The 23,198-nt window shown below is 44.4% G+C and overlaps 1 protein-coding gene across 1 annotated transcript in view; it reads right to left on the bottom strand.

The window, feature by feature from the left end:
• gpam (glycerol-3-phosphate acyltransferase, mitochondrial) overlaps positions 1-23,067 on the bottom strand; it is a 26,171-nt gene extending 3,104 nt beyond the window's left edge. The window contains exons 1-15 of the mRNA XM_084485599.1: positions 22,902-23,067; positions 17,670-17,791; positions 17,167-17,286; positions 16,130-16,203; positions 15,390-15,503; positions 14,750-14,902; positions 13,804-13,903; positions 13,223-13,359; positions 11,956-12,055; positions 5,392-5,604; positions 4,786-4,899; positions 4,444-4,529; positions 3,861-3,973; positions 1,658-1,728; positions 498-791 (exon numbers count right to left, since the gene is read on the bottom strand). Coding sequence (XP_084341725.1) covers positions 498-791; positions 1,658-1,728; positions 3,861-3,973; positions 4,444-4,529; positions 4,786-4,899; positions 5,392-5,604; positions 11,956-12,055; positions 13,223-13,359; positions 13,804-13,903; positions 14,750-14,902; positions 15,390-15,503; positions 16,130-16,203; positions 17,167-17,286; positions 17,670-17,753 — 1,773 coding nt within the window. The 5' untranslated portion in view covers positions 17,754-17,791; positions 22,902-23,067. The remainder of the gene's footprint in view (positions 1-497; positions 792-1,657; positions 1,729-3,860; positions 3,974-4,443; positions 4,530-4,785; positions 4,900-5,391; positions 5,605-11,955; positions 12,056-13,222; positions 13,360-13,803; positions 13,904-14,749; positions 14,903-15,389; positions 15,504-16,129; positions 16,204-17,166; positions 17,287-17,669; positions 17,792-22,901) is intronic.
• Positions 23,068-23,198: the final 131 nt, after the last annotated feature.

Here is a 23,198-nt window from a genome sequence, read left to right as displayed (position 1 = left end):
ACACTCGGCACCGCACACACGCTCGGCACTGCACACACTCGGCACCGCACACACTCGGCACCGCACACACTCGGCACCGCACACGCACTCGGCACCGCACACACACTCGGCACCGCACACACCACTCGGCACCGCACACACACTCGGCACCGCACACACTCGGCACCGCACACACACTCGGCACCGCACACACTCGGCACCGCACACACACTCGGCACCGCACACACACTCGGCACCGCACACACTCGGCACCGCACACACACTCGGCACCGCACACACACTCTGCACCGCACACACACTCGGCACCGCACACACACTCGGCACCGCACACACACTCGGCACCGCACACACTCGGCACCGCACACACTCGGCACCGCACACACTCGGCACCGCACACGCACTCGGCACCGCACACACACTCGGCACCGCACACACTCGGCACCGCACACACTCGGCACCGCACACACTCAGCACCGCACACACACTCGGCACCGCACACACGAGCACAACAGCCCCTCCCTACCGATGACGGCGTCGGAGATGAAGACGTGGAACAGGCCGTTGCTGTAGAAGTTGAGCTCGAACAGCGCCGGCACCGTGTTGCTCGGGGCGACGGTGAACTCGCCGTTGCGGTTGGAGCTGCTGGTGACGTTGACGCAGTTGCCCAGCAGGTGGAGCGCGTGCATCACCACGTCCTCCGAGTTCCCGGAGAAGCCCAGGTCGAAGTCCCGCGAGAGGATCTCCTCCTTCATGTTGAAGAAGTCCTCCACCAGCTTGGACAGCACCACGCCCTGGGGAGCAGCAGACAGCGTTCACGACAACTGCCCTCACTGCCGCAGTGGCTCCACGGATGTGATGTAAGTAATGTAAGATTTGCTCGTGAGCAGAAAAACACCATAGCATTGCCCACAGGTTTTTTTTAACACAACAAAATTATGCAACACAAGTCACTTCCCTATATTGACTTCCTGTGTGGAATTAGGCTCATTGTTGTTAGGATACAACTGAGAAACATATATAAGTGGAACCAAGGATTAAACGTCATTGTAACAATGGCTTATAACACTCCTTGGCCAGCAGATGGCAGCAATTCACCCCTAATTCAAAAGATCAGCCAGGGAGAGGAAGAATGCAGAGTGGGTGATATGTGATATGAAGGGGGGTTATATAGAGGAAGGGAGAGGGTGGGAGGGTAGAGGATCACCTTGGTCTGTACAACAGACGGTGAATGTCAATAGCGAAAAGGGGAGAGCGAGAGCCTCAAAGCCTCACACTTATCGTCAACGCCGTCCCCCTTCTGCTGTGTGCTCTCACACAGATGGCTTCAAATTCAGTTTTTAGATTATGCAGAGAGAGAGAGAGAGAGAGAGAGAGAGAGAGAGAGAGAGAGAGAGAGAGAGAGAGAGAGAGAGAGAGAGAGAGAGAGAGAAAGAAAGAGAAAGACAGAGAGAGAAAGACAGAGAGAGAGAAAGAGGAGGTCAAATAGACGCAAGGAAACAAGCGGTCACAGAGTCAGAGAGGTCTGGTTTCGTGGAAGCGATGGGGGGGCTGGAGGGTCAGAGGAGGTTAGACGGGCCAGGCCAGGTCATGTCAACGTAGGCGGGGGAGGGGTGCTTGTAGTGAAGTGGGGGGGGGGGGGGGGGGGGTGGAGTCTTACCTGTCTGTGGCGATAGAGCAGCAGACAGGCTACGATGTGGGTCGACATCACGGCTGAGGACTTATTCGCCGCTGTAGGGAGACGAGACGAAAGGAGAAAGAGAGAGCGACAAAGAGAGAGAGAAGACACACTTGAGTGACTTCACACAGACCGGAGGGACACTTTAGAGACACATGGGCCCCCCCCCCCCCCCCCAGGGTGACAGGACTACCACACTGTATACCAGCCTGAGAGCTGACGGCACAGTACCACGCCAGGCCAGCAGGGGAAGCACATCCATGCAGACATTTGAATTGACTGAAAACTTTGTGTATCTGTGTGTGTGTGTGTGTGTGTGTGTGTATATCTGTATGTGTGTGTTTGTATCTGTACATGTAGGTGTGTGTATCTCTGTGTGTGTGTGTGTGTGTTTCTGTATGTGTGCATCTTTGCGTGTGTGTATCTGTATGTGTACCTGTGTCCATCAGTGTGTGTGTGTGTGTGTGTATAAATTGTGTGTGTGTGAATCTGTGTGTATTTATTTTGTGTGTGTGTGTGTGTGTGTGTGTGTGTGTGTGTGTGTGTGTGTGTGTGTGTGTGTGTGTGTGTGTGTGTGTGTGTGTGTGTGTGTGTGTGTGTGTGTGTGTGTGTGCGCGCGTGTGTGTGTGTAAGCATCATAGCCGCGGCGGGGTCACCAGCGTTCATCTTGAACACGGCGGTGCAGGTGGAGGAGTGTAAAACATTTACAAGCAGCACCACTGATACTGCAGCTCCGGCCCTGCCTCCCTACTCCTCCCTCCGCCCCCCCACCCACCCACCCTCCCCCATCCCGGCTCCCCATTGGCTGAAAATAAACATGCCATCTGGCTGCCGGCCTGCTGATTGGCTGAGACAGAGCCTGTGGAGGAGAATGCAGCTGAATGAGCCGGGGAGAACTGGTTCTCGTGCCATGTACCCCAGGATGGAAAACCCGGAGCGGGGGGAGGTCAGAGAGGCGGACCGGAGCGGTTCCTCACAACAGAGGATGCTTGGGGGGTTCGGTATCTACCTCAAGTCCCTCCATTTACCACACTATCTCCAGCAAACACACAATTCAGCAACACAACTAACGCACAGTTTTATGACGTTTTTATGAACTGCCATATTGGAGAGAAAGTACCTTGAATTGATGTTGACTTTTGATGTCAACAAATGTTGACATCTTGTCTTACGTTCATTTGTAAATGTTGTAAACGTATATATTCTGATGAGAGTGAGGCACCAGATTTAGGCTCTGGAGCGTTACAGCGGCAGTCATCTCAGGGAAAGGTTTCCCCAGTGCAGGGCTACGGCACAGAGCTCTCCATCGCTACAGGGGTGGGTTTTAATAACGGCCGTCCACCACCTCCTGCTGATAGGCTGGAGAGGAGCCTGACACAGCAAGGAGAGAGGAGGCTGGGGGGGGGGGTTTCTGCCTACACAACACTTCGATGAGAGAGAGGGGAGGGGCAGGAGAGAGGGGGGAGGGGAGGGAGAGAGGGAGGATGAATGAATTCCAGACGATTTGCGACGTTTGGCAATAATAAAGACGTGACTTGACTTGACTTGAGGAGAGGGAGAGAGGGAGGTGAATTTGGGACCCTCACGAACACAGCAGTCCACAGCAGTGGGGGAAGATGTTTAGCGGCCGATGAGAAGGCAACCGTTAACGTGGATTGAATCCGACTCAACTACAGGTTTAATCTGATTCAAGTACTGATTTTATCTGACCATATTCCAGGTTCAATCTGATTCAAACTACAGATTTTTTTTTTTATCTGACTGGCCAGATGAAATGATTAGTTTAACTTTTAGTTTAATCAAACTGAAACGCAGGTTTTATCTGAATAAACGAATTGAATCTGATTGAACTACTGATTTACATAATTAATCAGACTAAATCTATGGATTTATTATGACTGGTCAAATCATATCATTAGTTTTAAACTCCAGGTTTAATCAGACGAAAATACAGATTTAATCTGTTCACTTTGAAATATTTAACCATCTAAACTAAGATTTCCACCTAGTAAAAATTCTGCATTTCCCATGCAAGTACAATTAATTTTATTTCACTACACGAAAAGATTCTATCTAACAAAATGACATGATTCCCAGTGACACAAATGCAATCTAACCCAGCTACATGTATTCCCAGCAGGAGGGAGGAGAGATGAGTGGATAAGAGGCTGAGAGGATTCCTTACTGAAGAGGACGTGCTTGGCCAGGTTGGAGATGACGTTTCGTCTGGAAATCTCGTCAGGTAGGTCTCCGTTAGGCTCCTCCCCCTGGGGGTTCTGGAACGGCGCCGCGTCGGGCCTGGAGAGAGAGGGCACATGGAGACGGATTGGTTTCAGAACAAAATGGATTCTGCTTTTCACCCCTCTACACAGTTTGATATTTCGTCCTCCAAATAACTGCTTGTGTGCACCGCACATTTTGTTTTGTCAGCTGCATCTAAACAAATTGAACCATGTTTGTTTGGAGAGGAAGGGACTCTTATTGTGAAGGCACAGCTGTCGTACAGTAACTGTCGCGTGTTTCCAAGAATCGTCTCCATGGTGACACTGAGCGAAAGCAGGGGGTTCATGTGACCAGGACTTGTTGATGTTTCAGCTGGGATGCATGCAGAGAAAGCGTCTGTGTGTGTAGCTTTAACTTTTATTTTTGAACGGGGAACACACAATTGTAACAATGATGTGTGAAGTGTCAGTGACATATACACTCATATAAGTGCAAGTGAGTGTATATATATGTATGTGTGTTTGTGCACGCGTGTGTACACCTACTGGGCAGAGATGATGATGGGTACCAGGGTGTGTTCAAGGGATGGAGGAGGTGGGACGTTTCGGGTTCGCTGGCTGTCAAGATACTCCTACAGTTAAAAAAATCAGAAGAAACATAAGAATAATGAAGAAGATATCTTAGCACAATGCTAATCACATTGATTTTATAGCATAGATAGCAAGATGCTGATAGCATGACGCTAATAGCAAGATGCTGAAAGCACCATGCTCATCACATGATGTTTACAGCTACAGGCTAATACGGCTAGCTTCACCAGGCCCTGCTTTGTATGGGAGGCTGGTGTCTAGATGCTACTGTGGGTGTTGGCCGGAGGAGGGCCTGACCTTCAGGGAGAAGGGCTGGGTGAAGTCCACTCGAACGCAGCCGTAGTTCTTCCTCAGCATGCGGAAGACGCCGCACGCCACGCCCCACAAACTCTCGTTCTTCTTGGGCTTCCCCTGTCATCCAGGAGAGACACACACTTACACTCTAAGCCTTTACATGTGACATGTGATGTGTTTAACCCTTTACACGTGCAGTCCTTTTGAACTAATAACAGTTTAATTATATTTGAAGTGTATTGAAGTGAAGCTAACGTTATTTTGCTAGAAACCCAGAATGTGAGCCAAAACGAAGCAGAACCCAACCGTGAACGAAAAACTATCGATCCCGCCCAAAGCAATCGCAACCTTCCAAAATAGCTAACCCTAAAAGCTGCGTATCTACTCTTGCAAGGAAACAGTTTTAAGTACGTCGATGACTTGGACTGAGGCAAAAGAAACCCAATGTGGTGGGTGACAAAATTGTCCGTACGAACGCCACCACACCATCCACCTAACCCAACTCCACCAACACTCATCAAACCCACCCTCAGCACCCCTAATCTAACCAAACCCCAAACCCCTTCCCCCAGTGTTTCCCCATGTCCCCCCGGGGGGGGGGGGCCCTACCAGCTGCTCGCTGTTGTAGTTGCCCTCCAGGATGCGGTCATAGGAGATGCCCACGGGCACCACCAGCACGTCGGGGATGGCGCCCGTGGTGAGCGTGTCCACCACGATGGACAGCATGCCGGCGTGAGCCGGCGAGGGCTTGCCGCTGCGCGACCGCGTGCCCTCCAGGTACACCTCCAGGAACTGCTGCTGCCGGAGCAGCTCTTCCGTGTACTAGAGGGAGGGGGGGGGGGGAGAGAGAGGGAGAGGGAGAGAAACAAGACACGGTTTAATAGAGGTTTTCTACACAAATGCACAAAGAACATCTTGATTACATTGTTATTGTTTTCGGTTGTGCTTTGGACATTGTTGTATTTAAGACAGTTGAAATATTACTTATTAAAAAAAGATATAGATATACAAATCAAATAAAAGTGTATCTAGTACAACACACACACACACACACACACACGCACACTCACACGCATGCTTCAGAGGTCTTGTGAGTCCACAGCTGTCTGCCCTGAAATAGACCTATAACTGGAACTTACAGAGAACTGGAGAGCCATTCGCATTCTGCTCACGTTCTCAAAGGCTACCCGTTTTCCTTGGGCCAACACGAAAAACGTTTTAATTGAATTCAATCCAATTTGATTAAACCAAACCACACACAAAACCTTCCTTGAACACCCTCAAGGCTGAGCTGTATTTTTCAGAATGTTTTCTAATGCAATGTCGTGCTCTCAACATCCAATTTGATGTACTTTTGATGTGAATACAACCATTTCAAGATAATGCAGGAGACATGTTCACCATGTCAACCGGGGCGAACATTTAACTGGAAAAATGTGCATTCCAATCAAGCGGAGCTCTGGTGCTACTGACCCGTGACCACTTTGTGAAAACAACGCAGTTGAATTGGCTGGTCGAAGCCTATCATACATTGTGTAGGGTGAGGTGGATACGGTTCGTCAACACATCAGTACAATCTCTTATCTGTGGCTAACAGATAGTAAAGTCCTCCACTGTCCCCACCAAATGACATACAATACAAACGAGTTTAAACTTTTTCCTTTGCAGCTCTTCAAACAGCCGTTCAACGCTTCGGGCTGGGGGAACCAAGTGCTTAACGACAGCAAAGAAGTAACGGTTTGCTTCTAATCAGCGATTGATGAGGCTCAGTGGTTAACAGCCAGCCCCCCCCCCTCGTCCTGGGAACTCCCTCTTCAGCTCCGGAGCACAGAATGCTCCATATCGTAGAGACTTAAGAGGATTCAGATAAATCTCGTGAAAACAAAGCCTGTTCTGATGCGTTTTGACTCGGTTCCACATAACCACTTCCTTGTTCAGGCACTGAAACAGACTAATCTTGGCACTCCTGTATTGACCTTTGCTTGGTTAAAAACCATTCAAAGTTTACAATTACTCCTACCAATATACAACCCTAACAATATATAACCAATACCTTACTCCTACCAATGTATAACCAATATATAACCAATACCTTACTCCTATCAATGTATAACCAATATATAACCAATATCTCACTCTTACCAATATCTCACTCTTACCAATACCTTACTCCTACCAATATATAACCAATATCTCACTCTTACCACGCACTATATAACTAATATCTCTCTCTAACCAATATATAACCAATATCTCACTCTTACCAATATATTCCCAGCATCCCATTAATATAAATATCTTACTCTAACCAATATTTCACCATTATCAATATCTCCTCATTACCAATCTCACCATGATATCCACCCATTATCAACATCTACATCTAATCTTGGCTATATCTTATCATAGATGAATTCCTTTCATGTCACCTAGCCCTAGGTTCGGCCTTCCAATCCTTACAGCCTGAAAAGAATGAATGTATGAATGAATGAATGAATGAATGAATGTAAAGTAGAGCAGCTAATGTAGCAGCACTGGTTACATAATACAGTTAGCATGTAGGACCAGCAGCAGCTGTCTAAGGTGCCTGGACAGCAGGGCTTAGTGTCAATCCCCGGGCTTTAAGGACTTTGAGTCCTAAAGTAGCCCTTGTCTCGCCGAGAACACACAGAAGGAACCAGAGCTGAGGACGGCTGGTTCAGCCCAGGACAGCACTCACTGCTGCCCAGTTATTCTCAGGTCTGATCAGGAGAAACCATGGAGATCAGGAGAAACCATGGAGATCAGGAGAAACCATGGAGAGCAGGAGAAACCATGGAGTGCAGGAGAAACCATGGAGATCAGGAGAAACCATGGAGATCAGGAGAAACCATGGAGATCAGGAGAAACCATGGAGATCAGGAGAAACCATGGAGATCAGGAGAAACCATGGAGATCGGTAGAAACCATGGAGATCGGTAGAAACCATGGAGAGCAGGGGAAACAATGGCATTCGGTGGAAACCTTTTTTAGCAGTACATACATCACTCTTATTATGACCCAGGAAAAACTACTGAAACGTTATATAAATATATATATATATATATATATATATACACACACAGTATATATATACACACAGTATATATATATATAAAAAGCTACCGTCAGTGTGGGAATTCGAGAACTTCAGCCTTTTGGCCGATGCGTTACTCAATAAGCAACTTACAAATGATGCTGAGAAAAATCTAACCAAATGAATCATAATCACATGAATTGATCATAAATCAAATCACTAATGAAGCAACTAAGAGAGCGCTAGGTTTCCAAATGCCACCTGACTAACGGTAACAAATAAATAGATATTTATTTATTTGTTTGTTTTAGATATATACAAATAAAAATATGTACAAAAAATCTTTACAATCACATACATACGGACATAATAAATGTCCTCTGTGGAGACAGATGTTGAGAGAACACAGGGCTTGCAATGTGGCCAAGCTTTTTAAAGTCACCGTCCCCACCACTGGCCCAGGAATATCATGGTTCACCCTGAAGTTGACATACATAATAAAAATAACTAGAAAATGTAATCCCACGCATAAGGGATTACTGTGCATAGCCTGTGATCTTCATGATCTTTTTGCATGTTGCTTTGGATAAAGGCATCTGCTGAGAACCATAACCATATTTCAGTTAAATTCAGCAGAGGGTTGTATAGCCAATGCAAAGATTGATAGTTGAGTGTGGATGAGTTTAGTTATGGTTGGACAGAAATCAGACACTGAACATAGAAACCATCAACTTCAGTCTCTTGTCTTCTCTTAATTGCACAACCTTTGAACAATTATCTGTTTTCTGTGGGTAAGATGAGGTAGGTAGTTAGATATGCTTCTTAAAATGTAAATCACAGTCAATACAAATGCATTTCCAGCAGAAAATGCGGTAAGTGCTGTAGTACAAAGTTAGATCGAAAATATGTTTTAATAAAGCCACATAGATTAAGACGTAAAGAAACGTTAAATGGCTTAAATCAAGTGAAGGGATTTGAACAGAGTTCAAAAGTCTAAATGGAGTGAACAATGTAAACATGCACACCATTTAAAAAAAAATGATGGTTGGAAACAAATAAAGTGACAGCTGAATGAAAAGTATGAAAAAAAAAAATGCAGAAATGTAAAATTAATTGAAGAATCTGAAAGGTCAAACTGCAAAAAAAGTGCTGAAATACATTGTTACAAAAGCTGGAAATTCAACTGTAATACTGTCAAAGCTGGAAGATAGTAGTAGTAGTGGTACTAGCTGTAGTAGTAGTAGTAGCTGTAGTAGTAGTAGTAGTAGTAGTAGAAGTAGTAGCTGAAGTAGTAGTCGCTGAAGTAATAGTGGTACTAGCTGCACAAACGATATGCCATATGAAAGGTATGGTATTGATTGATGTTTGTAGAAAGAATTATAATAATCCCCGAAATTTAATGTACTCGCCTAATGCTCTTTTTTTTCCAGCCTAATGATTAAAAAGTAGTCAAATTGGGCGGGAAAAATCAGCCAATCTGGCATCGCTGCCTGAATGCCGTAAAAAGTAGTCAAATTGAGCAACAAAAACTGCCCAATCTGGTAACACTGCCTGCATGTCCTCGCGCTATTCCCTCAGAGTAAATGAGACCAACTGAAAACCGGGCGGACATGGAACTTAAACTGTGTGTATGAAAAAAGTATAAAGGTAATCGAAATTCTGTTTTCAGATTATTGAAGATACAAGTGTCTTGATTTGTTAAACCTTTGAAAGAAGGTTAACGATAAAAAAATTGACCAAGTTACGACGTCTGTAAGTAGTAAGAGTCAGAGAATGGATGGACGGTTCCGCCGTCCTCCCATTGACTTCCATTGTAAAAAATAGTATTTTAAAAGTAGAATATCTCAAAAAGTATAAAGTTTACAAATACGAAAAGTCATTGCCCAAATGTATGGACCTAGACCTTTGTGACAGATGTTGAATGGATTCGATTGGTTCGGTAGTTTTGGCCACATTAATTACACAAGTTTGGTCGGAAGAAGAATAACGGAAAAGGGATATCAAGATTGTGCAGTCCTATGCACAATAGTACCTCCGGAATGCTAATAAAGAAATTAACCAGTCCGTAACGCAATATCAATAGATGCATATATACGTTGCATGGTGCCTGTTGGGATTCCTTAGTTGCGGGTGCGTCAGGCAACAAGGGCTCAGCTGCCTTTTGCATCCTCCCACATGACTTGTGAGGCGCACTGTTGGTGTGTGTGAAGCGGTTGTGGGAGAATGTGTGAATAATTATGAATAAATAATTTACAGAAATTATTAACATATTACTGTATAAGCATGATCAGATTGCACATTATAGATAGTATACTATTATGATTAGCATAATATAATTGCATAATTTTTTACCACTGACCAAAGGGCAGGTTGTAAACCGTGTTGTGGAACACTGGGAGAATCTTTCTATAGCATTAGAAGGATCATGTATGCTTTATGAATGAGATAATCGTGGATATTACGTTCTGTTGCACAAGGAATCATATTCCTTGTGCAACAGAATTCTTCTGTTAAGGTCGAGACAACCTAATGGTTCGAAAATGTTGTGAAAGGAATGGACAAGGGTGTCCACCAAGGTGAAAGATAAGGGAGGCGAGGTTGGAGGTTGAGGGAAACTGGGTAAAGGGTTATCCACCAATACGCACAATATTCCGTTAGCATGCTAGCATGCTAAGGCTAGCAAGGCGAATGAGCAAGCACGCCGAGTTTCAAGTCCCTGGGCCTTTGAAGGCCTTTGAAGCGGACTGATTGAATGACGCTGCTGATAGTTTTTGTCTGATTTGCCATTTGTCAAAGCAGTCCTTTACTTTTTGGAGACCTGCTTATGCACGGTCTCTATATGTGTAACAACTGAGTTGTTAACCTTCGGAATGGTTGAGGTCGGGGTTTTTTCCCCATTGACTTACATTATAAAAAATAGCTTGGTGAGCACCTGCAACAGTGGTCATTTGAAATTGACACTGTGACGTCATTATTTTAGTAATCAACTCAACTTTCCACATTGCCTAAGGGGGATGTCCTTGATGGGCCCAGGCCCATTTTAGATCCCTAGGCTACTCTGAAAGGGACTTGTTATTGATTAAATAATGGCGGCAAATTTACCTTATCTTATTTCCGCATAACTCTGTAATTGTTAACAGAATCATTAAAAAAGAACAAGGTTGGGCATAGTAAAGGAGCATGTGTACCAAATGCTGGGTAATTTGGGTTTTCCAAAACTTTTAAGGTACAGAAAAATCCATCCAAGGGGACCTTAAACATGTTGATTCAGCATGTCCACGGTTCAGAGATTTTTGGGCAAATGGGGCGGGGGGGACTGTTTAGGTATGAACACGACGTATATAGCACTACCAAACCTTTTGGAGACCACCTTATTTCCAGTTTACACATGTGTATTTAATTTGACAACTCCCAGGGTGTTCAGGTTTGGAGTGGTTGAGTTAAGCGCTATTTCCACATTCACTTTCCATATTCAATAAGATAGATGATGATAGCATTGTACCTCTCTCTGTTTACAAGAACTTATCTTACTATGATACTTCCAAAATCACGACATCCACACAGTTTAGCAAGTCAGTGGGCAGAGCACGCAAAACATTGTGTTTTTTCGTGTTTTCGTGATAGTTTCCACCAATGTACACAAAAAAAAATCAAGTGAAGTCAATGAACATGTCTGATATATAGATGTGTGTTACATATGTGTGTTACATCCACACCAGACTTCCACTGGCCATGCAGATTTTCACTGCTTTTTACTGTTGTAGAGCTAGCGGAAGACACTTCTAAACTGGATTTTAATGTGATATCCAAACTACAAAAAAAGCCCTTCAAACTACATAAACGGTTATTGATCATTTTAATGCAACCCCCACAGTAGGGCTATGCTGCTATACACTTTACTATCAGAATTCGATGTGTTCAGTGTGTTCCTGGCAGCCGGTTTATTATTGTAAAACTTACCCAGGCCAGCCGTTAAATGTTGGTGAACGAACCAATTTAAGTATTCACAACAACAGCGACGGTACTATTTTGTGCCATTTCATATCTTGTTTCAAAACTTGAATTTCAATTTAGATTCACACACACACTCACTCACTCACTCACTCTCTGGGACTTACTGCGTGTAACAGCGATCTGTACAAAACATCTTTCTTGCCAGTTCCGTTTTCTTCCATTTTGCGGCGTATGAAGAATCCTCCCAGTTTACGAATCAACGTGCTGGGAACAGAACACGCAACATGATTAGTCTCATCTGACTCAAGTGGTAGAGCAGGGCATGTACACTGCCAGGGTTAGGGGTTCAAATCCCTGTCTGACTCAAGTGGTAGAGCAGGGCATGTATACTGCGAGGGTTAGGGGTTCAAATCCCTGTCTGACTCAAGTGGTAGAGCAGGGCATGTACACTGCCAGGGTTAGGGGTTCAAATCCCCGGCGAGGTCAACTGGTAGAGCAGGGCATTAATATTTGTAGAACAGTTCAGCTATTGGATGTGATCGTATTGACATTATTGAAATCACTATCGATTGGCATTGACTACCAAAAGGTTCAGGTGATTAAAATGTAGATCTAGTTAAAATGTTACACATTGCAATCTTCAAAAAGGTATTTGTTTAAGATTTATAGATAATCATAACAAATCGTGTTCCTAATCCTTGTGCTATATTAGAGTGGGGGGTGGGGGAGGGGTCCTAATAAACTCAGCTGCATAAGCCCCTCCAGCTCACAGCACCCTGACCCATCCCCTTAGACACCCAGTTTTCAGTGTCAAGGGGGTCTATTTTAGCTCCAGTAGGAGGACAGGCTGTGACCAACTATCTTTAATGTTATTTATGACGCCAGTGGAAACAAACCTGGACCTGAATCCACTAATAGGATTTAGATCAGGGGGAAAAGGATTCTGATGTTTTCCTAATTACCCGCATACTGTTTCTGATAATGACTGCTTCCCAGGTAATGCTAGTTGCGTTTCATAAATGTTTCGCGATAAAACACAAAATGTGCATGGGTGAAACCTAAATTTGGTCAAACAATTCAGCACATTTCCGGGGACAAATTGTTTTTCCTCGGGAGTAAGCACATGCATTGTTGACACCATAGAAACGCTATTATTGGGATGTCTTTTTTTACAAGGAAATAATCATTTTTAGCCCAGATGAGTCAACAGTGGTGGAAGTTGATAACAACTTAGGCTCTGGGTTGGTTCAGCTTTATATAACTTCTACATATTAAACTGTCTCTCCTCCTTAGTTTCCCAGTTTTTCCAGGTTTTGAAATTTTGGTCTGAATTTTGCTGTTTGTGTGTTGGTCAACTTTCATCAGACAGCAGTGTCCCTAAACCTTAATCATCTGGATCTGATTGGCTGACAGCCTAGCGAGGACTCTCACCTGAAGATGGGGATGTTAAGGTTGTTGCCGGCGGCGATGTGTGGGGCTTTGATGTTGTGACAGAAGAGGATGAAGGTGATGAGGAGGTAGTCGATGTGGGACTTATGGACCGGGAGGAAGACCAGGGGTACATTTTGCTGTAAAAAAAAAAAAAACACACACAAAGAAGTTCAAAGATGCCCACATCTTCAACAAGGAAAGATAAATGCTTTGAACAGCAGTGCGCACAGGCCCCCCCCCCCCACAACCTTTTTGAAATACACACACTTAACATGATGACCTGTCACTGTCAGACCCTTTCTACAGGCATGTATGAATATGTACTTCCTCAAAATTAAAATACCCAGTTGTAAAGAACAGAAAAAGCGATGCGTCTGTTGAAAATCCCCAAAGGGACACTTCCGAAATACATAAGCAGTACTGTGTATTGTGACTTATCACACAGCCTCTGTATGTCTGTCTGTGTGTGTGTGTGTGTGTGTGTGTGTGTGTGTGTGTGTGTGTGTGTGTGTGTGTGTGTGTGTGTGTGTGTGTGTGTGTGTGTGTGTGTGTGTGTGTGTGTGTGTGTGTTCACTACTGACCTCAGTAGCTGCCTTCTTGACCATCTCCAGCTGGCCCTTGTGAATCTGTATGCTCCAAAAGAATCCATTAAACAATTTCAGCAGAACCCAGCCGGTCAACCTAGACAGAGAGACAGTGAAAGAGAGCGAGACAGAATTAGAGTGAGACAAAGACAGAGAGAGAGGATGGAAGGAGAGCAGAGAATGAAGAGAAGAGTAAAATTAGTATGGCAGGAAAAAAACAAAACACAGGTGTATAGGTATTTCTGATGTAACTTTTCATCAGTAGCTCTGAAAATCAATTCAAATTAATTATTTAGTGGCATGACTCTAATAATACAAAATAATAAAATAAGAGAAAAAAAAGCAGAAAGCGGTGCACTGGATTTGACAATGACTATCCACGTGCAACCAACACGTGGAAGTCTCTTCTGTGCGTTCCAGTATATCATGTTGCTCTACTTGTTGCTTGTACACAGTGGCCTTGAGAAGTATACAGCAGAAGAAGGACCCCCGCCCACATTATGTCTAAGTATTTAGTCACTCAAACCCTACCTGCTCCTTCATGCTTGTCGTCCATCCAATTTAAAATGCATCTAGATTCTAAAACCTCTTTACACGAAAGGCCCAAAAGTGCTTTACACAGAGCGGGGTGGATTACGAGAGATCCACGCTTGATGTGGTCTCACACATACAGGTTTCAGGTCTGTTACATGGTTTAACACTATCTCCGTGAATGGGTGGTGACGTAGAGACCTTCTATGACTCGTGGAATCGTAAGAAAAGTAGACACAGCACGGCGATTATTCAAATATATTTGCATAGTACACCTTTTGCTTAAAATTGGATGACGACTTGTGCCGTCTGAGGTAAGCGCCTGGCTTGGAAAGATTTGACTTGGCCCCACCCCCCCCTCCCCAGGTAACACGTACTCGGCTATAAGTAGTAGACTCTCTGCTGTCCTTACCTGATAATGGCTGGGGAGACGTTGGCCACCATCTCCTGGAGGATCCCCCTGGCCTTCCGTCTCACCTGCCCCTCAGCCTTCTGCTGCAGGGCGGGCTGGATCTCTACTCCAGCCCCAGGCTCCGTGGCCACCTCCATGATGGCCTGCTCCACCCTGGGTCAGGCAGAGGAAATCACTCAGTAAAAAAAATGTGCTTGGATTCAAATGAGCCCTGGCTGAACATTAATTATAACATTTTAGATCATTATTTGTTCCTTAAAAAGGTGGTAGTAGTAGTAGTAGTAGTAGGGGAAAAAATTGTTCTGCTGGGGAAAAGGTATTTGAGCATTGAATATATAATGTTGAATACATAAGTTCAAATATAAAAACAAGAAAAACCTAATCCCTACCAGATTATCCCAGCATACCGTTGGGAAAATATGTGGGCAAAATATTATTACCATTTAATAATCATATAATGTTTTATGATTCTCAAGAATAAACGTCAGTTTCATAGATTTTACTTTGAAAGCTTGAATGCCATAGTGGCAGACACCTGGATGGGGTTATGGTGGAGGGGGCTTTTAAATTGAAAGGTGGTATCATGGAAAAAGGCAGGTGGATGGTGGTTTAATGTGAAAGGCGGTTGTCATTGCGATACCTGCTGTTGTTGAGGACGTTGTCAACCACGTTCCTGGCGAACATGTCCTTGTTGACGTCTCTCTCCAACACAAACAACACATAGCTCAGACTACGAGCTAGCCAGCCCCGATACCTGCCGATACGCACACATACACACACATTTAGTTGTGTAACAATGATATTCTTCTAGTAAAGGTCACAACAGGCGCATTGAAAAGATCTCTCTAGTGAAAGAGCTGCTGAACATTTACATATTAAGCGTCACTGAATATAGCAGGCTGAAAAGGTCAGAGAAGAAACATTTTGGATTGGAAAACCAAACAAAGTCTATGTGGATAGTCAAACGTGGCTGGTCTTCATAAAATAACATAATAGCCAATAATTAATATCTTGGAAGTTATTGTTGAACATTATTGATCAGACATGAATCATAGGGAGTTACAGAGTTGGTGAGGCTGGTGTTTGTTGAAAAACACTGTTCATTATTCAATGTTTTCAAACCCTTCCACCTGCTCACACTGAGATAAAGCCCTGCACTGGTCAGCACATGTATGTGCTACACGTGTCTACATGTGTTTACACACAGACACGCCAACACAAGCATGCTCCTGTGTTGGACCCTTGACTGCACACATGTATGGAACTGGGTGACCCGATAATATAATAATAATATAATAATATAATTATGGGTCAAGCGTGCTTCCCCTGTAGACTGATTCCAGGGTTAATGTATCCTTTGACGTCAGTAATACAGTGTACCTGGTGTGTGTCTCATTGATGTAGATGACGTTTCGTAGGCCCAGGGATGGAATACTGGGATTAAACAGTCTCTCCTGAAATAGACAAATAGATATAATACAAATTAATGTGTGTTTGTAGTCAGAACACTCCTTTCGGCAACCGACAGCGTGGAAAATTGAGGCAAAACATTGTTGGCACCCATTGGGAAGAAAATTGAATTACGCAGAAGAAAGGGAAAAGTTTAGAAGGTTTGCTGAATTATTTAAAACCTCTTTCCCACAAGCCCAACAGTAGGCTCAAAGTGGTGAATCAGCAAAATACTACATTAATCTCCAGCTGCGCATTGGGGTTTCAAACAGAAACCATTTTAGTTGTCTTTTGCTGTCAGCATAGAAAGAGTAAGAGAATGCTAGTGTAGCAAAGTTAGCAGTGCTAATGTTAATGGGTAGCCTGGCTATTGCCAGACCAACTCAATCATAGATTGCACGTTGGTCTGGGGAGGCTGCTGTCATTTTCTTCAGCACTAGAGGCGTGATCAACGGGTTCAACTGACTTTGTACGCAATTGGCTGCTTGCTGTCGCTTCCCTGTCGTCATTGTTTTAAACCAGCCAACAGCGCGCCAAGGGGAGAAGCCAGCTTGGTGATTGGCTCCCACAAGAACATATCGGAAGCAGAAAGAAATGTATTGCTCTTCTCCAGACCCTTCTGCAGGGCGAATTCAAATGGCCGGCAGAACGGGCTGGGGGTACCCAGTCTAGTTATTGAGTGGTTCCATCGGCAAAAAAAGGGCACAGGTGGAAGTGGAAGTATATATTAGCACTGCTAACATATACATATGAGTTGCTTAGAGGGTCTTATTTTATATCAGTGCTAATGTAGACTAGCGGTGCTAATGTAGATTGACAGTGCTCACGTTGAGTAGCTGGACCTTTTGATAGTGAAGCTAGTGCAAGTTAGCATTGCTAGCGTCGATTAGTGAAGCTTGCGTTGGATAACATTTCCAGTATTGTCAGCCCTTGAGGTGTAGTGGGGCTAATGCAGGAGCAGTCTATACCTGGCTCTGTGGTGTACATGAATGGCAGCAGAGGCCAACGAAGGGCCTCTTCCGGTTCAGAAGGCCCTCCTTCCAGGTGGTGCTAACGCATCGTAGCACGGACGGGCTACAGCTCCGGTCCTGGAACAAGAAGATCACATCCGTCACTCTTTGGACCCACCGGCCCAACTGACCCTGACAAATATAGAGCTCTGAATCAACAGCATCACCCTGATAAAAAATGATGGATAGAATTCCAGGTTTAGAAAATGGAAGTCATGCTTTTGTAGTCTCTCCAAAGCTGAGCACGGCAGCTGACCATTACTCTTTAGACGTACCTCTTTATGGTTATGGTTATGTCTTTAATCTGGTTAATAGAAATACGTTTACATATGTATGTAATACAAATTGGGATCCACTTTGGGATTCACTTTGAGGATGCATTTCCCAATGTCTCATGGCCCTGCTGAGACAGATCCAGGTAGAGCAGGTACGTGAGAGAGGACACGTCTTAGAGGTCTTACCGAGTCTTCGTTTGAGTGTTTCCAGCGGTTTCCACCCTGCTCTCCATTGTTGACCTGGAGCAACAGTCCATCAGAGAGCTCCATCTCTGCTGCCTCTAGATGATGAACCTCCAGCTGGAAAGCTGTCAACAACAACAGGCAAAACGTTCAGATTGGTTTCTACTACAAAAGGAGCTTTTCTGGACTGTCCACTGGTGAGAGAGGAACTCCAGAGATGAGAACACATTCAGGCCCTCAGGGGGAATGTCTCATTTGAATTCACCCCACGACTTTACAATCTTACTTTTTTTAAATCATAGATGGAGATACCGGGTGTAAGAGCATAAAGTACGTGACAGTAGACGCAAGCCATGTTTACCTAATAGCAAAACCTTTTTCAGATAACTTTAGCCCCAATACATACATAGTCAATTGAATAAACTTTATTTTAAACCTAATAAAACTACTTTTCCAAGAACACTCAATTATCTAACGAAAAATGTGTTGAATAAAGTACAGGCTCTACATTTTGCTAATTAAATGTGTCGGCAACAGAATCATGAAAAAATAACAACACAGGATTTACAAGTGAACAAGCTCCAACATCTGCCTCCTAGAGAACAGCACGCGTTTTGCCTCTGGCTAAAAGCAGTGTGTGTATCCAACATTAACTTAACAAACACCAACTTGTTCCTACTCAAGAGTCGTGCGTCTTCAAAAGTCAAAAGTCTTGATTAGCTCATGGAACACACTAACATTGTTAAAGTACAGAATAAATAAAGAATGGTAGAATACATAAGGCTAGTAGTAAGTCTTATGTAAAGATTTCATTTGGGGACATGACTTTTGTGATATTTGTTCTGCTTCTACAGTGGATCTCATTAGTTCATCTTTGTGGCGTGGAGTGAATCCAGATTAACTTCATATCAATGAGGGGCTTTAAAATGGTGTCATTTAAGAAGATATCCTAATATTTCAATCCATCTTTCTATCCTTCCAAGACCAGATCACAAACACCTGCTGCAAGGTCAAACGTTACTCAGTCAAGAACAAAAGAATGAAACGACCATAAGCCATCAGAGTCCTTGCTTTTTTTTTTCTCCTCTTCTTTGTTGGTGAAACATCCTATCTGTTACTTTGGGGAGAGCTGATTGGTCGACACAACGGCGACAGGATCTACACAGGGTGTCAGGTTGTGGTGTTGCTCCAGAGTTCACAAACACGTGAGACGACCGTGCTGTCCAACCCAGCCAGCCCACAGCTGGCTCCTGATGCCCTCTACTCTACACTCTGTAAGAGGGCTGGGACTTCCTGTTTCCTACATAGTAAAAGTCCTCCTGGGGGGATTATCACCAATTAATTTATTATCATTTATTATTAATTTATTACAACAATTCCATTCTATTCATATTTATATTATTTATTGAATATGTTCTTGCTCAACTCACCAACTTGAAAATAATCATTGTGTGTCGGACCAAAACAAACAAACACTACCTTTGCAATGAAGATATGGAGGGGTTCAACATCTTCGTGTCAATACTATCTAGTGTGCAGCATGACATGACCTAAAGTGAACCCCTCCACTCTTTGTTTGTCAGTGGGTTTGTTTTTTTCCTGTGGGTAGTTACCGTGTGTCCCTTCTTCATGCACCGTGTCTAATTCCTGTAGGTCCTCCTGTCCGATGTGCAACGGAGTGAATCGGAATCTGAGGGGACTGCAACCTCTTGGAGCAACCCTAACATTAACCCCATCCCTACTTCACATGCAACCCCTCACTTTTACCCCACTTACACAAACAGCAGATCACAGGGGAAGCTAGAAAGAAGGTGCCTTGCTCTTTAGGCTTGACCCATGTGTGGGGATGATCCGATAAGGCTTTCAGAGCCTCTACAGACAAACAGCACAGAATCCTACACCCCTGAAGTATACCACAACCTAATACCTAAACCTAACCATCTCTAACCCAATATCTAAATGTAACCATGACTGTCTCTAACTTAATACTTAATAACCTACCACTTAAACTCAACCGTCCCTAGTCTAATACCTAAAATGCATCATAACCTACTATCTATTAAACTCTTAATAATCTCTAACATAACACCTAAACTCAACCATCTATAACCTTTCACCTAAACTCAATCATAATCTTAATCCTATATGGCACCATCTATAAACAAACCATATTGTAAACATTATTTGACACCTAAATAGCCTCTCTAACTTAAAACATAACCATTTATAACACACCAAGAAAAGCCTTAGTGCACATTTATTAGCAGTTTTTCCCCCCAAGCCCCTCAGCTTTGCAGTAGCACTCTGGCCTCAGCAGAACCCACCAACCTTAAGCAGAGTGGAGATGTGTGCTCCGTCCTCACAACCAAAAGGGCTCTCGTCAGGAGATTCTGGTGGCGTCCAGCTCTATGGACCTAGGCTTGGAGCCCCCACAAGGAGCCAGGAGGCAAGCCAAGAGTACCCCCTCCCACTCTGGGGCTGGACCCTAGCTCTCCCCATTCTCCTAGGCTATATGTTGGAAATGAATTACTATTTGGTGATAAGGGTTGGGGGTTTTTATCCAGATGGTTTTCCAGTGAATTCAGATTCCTACATGTCATAAAGGAGCAGGCATAGGGCCGATCAGGCTGAGTTATGGCGTCTTGCTCAAGAATGCCTGGCCCTTCAGGTAGACTGCAGGACATTGATGAGAGTTAAACACCATAGCCATCACATTATTCTTTCAGTCCATTAGCAATGAACTGTGATCATACCCCAGTTTGAAGCTCATCCAATCTGATAACAAACCAGCTACTAGCTTGGTTGAGCTCATCCATATTAATCTTAAAAAGGAACCCGTTTGTCTTCAAAGGGAAATTATGTTCAACAACCTTTCTGGCTTTCCTATCCATGACAATCGGGTCTTCCAAAGCAGCTCCATCTGCAACGTTTACTGCACAGATCAGCCAACACCTCCCATTAGTGCAATTTCACTTGTTAAGAAGGCAGATGTTGCTGTGGTAATGGGGTTGATCAAACACTGACATCAGGAGACCAAGAGGGACCATAGAAACGTGTCTATACTCTCTTACCCCCACACTGCAACAATAACACAATCCCAAAGGTGGAACCAACACTCTCTGCCTGACTTGAACAATAAAAAAAACAACCGTCAGATAAACGCTAATTGAACAGCTGACGACACAAAACTCCCCGAAGACGTAGCATCAAACTAATAATAGATCCGTAGTGGAATCTATAGTGAAATACGATAGAGGATCTATAGATGTAGACTCATAGAAATAGCAACAGCAAAATTGTACTGTTTTAGTGGAAGGGCATATCTATTCTTAACTAAAGAAACATGCAGCGGTTTTCTGGATAAAGATATACAAACACATGCAACGTTTGCCAAGAGTTAACTGCAAGATGATGATTAAGAGTAAAACATCACTGACATTTAGCTGCAAAGTACCGTAATTTGCTTGTCATGTTGTTGACATTTGACCCATTGGCGTAAGACAATTATGAAAATCGGAATGTGAATACGAGAAGACAGATAACATAAGCCAAACACATTCGCAGAAAGAGCAGTGGGTACAAACATGTTATTAACAGAAAACGCACTGCCAACAGTTATACTGGAAAAAAATAGGTCACACACACACACACACACACACACACACACACACACACACACACACACACACACACACACTTTATGAATGAACACTTTCCTACCATAGCTTTCGTGTACTTGCGTGTGACACGCACAACACTTGACTACACCGACCCAACTACTGTTGAAAGAGCACGTCTAAAGGATGCTCATTGTGGCTTTGTGTCGTCTGCACCATCGTGCCAGGAACACATCCACCGGTGTCGGCGGGGTCATTGACCGAGAGTAGCCCGGATTCAATACGTGGCGAGGCGGATTGAATGTCGGCGGCGACTCGGTAAACGCATAATGGGTGAACCTAGAAAAGGATGGAGCGGTCAACGTCCGTCCATCCATCCATACCAGCTGCCCATATGGTGGGGATTTTGTCTAGGGCAAGTCCATAATCTAACGCTCTCGATGTGTCATCTGTAGCGTAACGTTAATCCGCCTCACAAAATATAGGGGGAGAGCGGTATCGCATTTGACCCGATTAACCGTTTAATCACAATCGGGGCGGCTTGTGGTTCAAGAGGTAGAGCGGGTTGAATGGTAACCGGAGATTGCTAGTTCGATCCCCGGCTCCTCCTAGCCGAGTGTCGAGGTGTCCCTGAGCAAGGCACCTCACCCTGACTGCTCCCGACCAGCTGGCTGTCACCTTGCATTGTTGACAGCGCCGTCGGTGTGTGCATGAATGTGTGCATGAATGGGTGAATGAGGGGCAATATTGTGACGCTCTTTGAGTTGCCACTGGTTAGAAAAGCGCTGCATAAATGCAGTCCGGTTATCATTTCCAAGCATCCATCGCGATTAAACGGGTCAAGCGGGAGGAGCCGCCGCCTGCGACAGACGGGGGGCGACGCAGACAACAATAGTAGTGGGGGTGGGAGCTGATACAGCCCCCCCCCCCCCCCCCGTTAAGACACGCACTATGGGACAGGCCTATTTGCAGAATATCCCTTCAACTATGACCGTCTTACTATTTTAAAAGAACATCACTTTCAATTGCAGACGCTCTTGATTCTTATTAATCCATCCTTAATCCTTAAAGCAATCATGGGTTGGTCTTGACACACGTCTTCATGTTTAAGGTTTACAAATATTACTTTGCATTGACATTTTGTGCATAGGGATAACTGTGTGTGTGTGTGTGTGTGTGTGTGTGTGTGTGCGTGTGTGGCATATATTTTCTGCCGTGTTTCTCTTATTTTGTTGTACAGATGAATAAAGTACATCACACCTTTATCCTATTTTAGGCTGCATGAACGGTGTAATACACATAAGTGTAACGTTAGTAGGCTGCTCTTAAGCTCCACGGAGCGGATACAATAAAGAATACCTTAATTTAGTCCTAAATATAAAACATAACTACTAATCCCTAGAAGCATCCAGAGTGCCAGTGATCAGCGATACGATAAATCATTTGTTTTCTGAAAAGGATATGGCTTTTGAAGCTTTTCGACCATTTAACCTTAAGTCATTGGGAGTAATTGCAAGCATAACAGTTCCCCATATGTCTTCAAAAAGAGGCAGCGTTACGCTAGGTTAGCAGGTCGGCTAACCCCGCTCACCAACGCAAGCGGACCTATCCATCCTACCTTGAATGAAATGTCACTCGGATTCATATTTGTAGGATTGCACCGGGTAAAGGAAATACACCGTGGCGTGTTGCAGCGTCTTCCGATCGCCCTTGAAACCGCACGGCGTGGCTAAGCTCAGCTAGCTGCAGACAACAGCAGTGGTGCCGGTGGTTCAATGACAGCAGCTTCGTGCCGCTCTGCCTCAGCAGCAGCGGTGCGTTGGTTGGCCGCAAGAGGTCACTGTCGGGCTCCTCAGCAGCAGCGGTGCGTCGGTCGGCCGCTAGAGGTCACTGTCGGGCTCCTCAGCAGCAGCGG

This window comes from Micromesistius poutassou, assembly GCF_964030765.1.
Source record: "Micromesistius poutassou genome assembly, chromosome: 21".
NCBI classification, from domain to species: domain Eukaryota; kingdom Metazoa; phylum Chordata; class Actinopteri; order Gadiformes; family Gadidae; genus Micromesistius; species Micromesistius poutassou.
The sequence above is the reverse complement of the archived record's forward strand: the minus strand, read 5'-3'. Positions and strand labels throughout refer to the sequence as shown.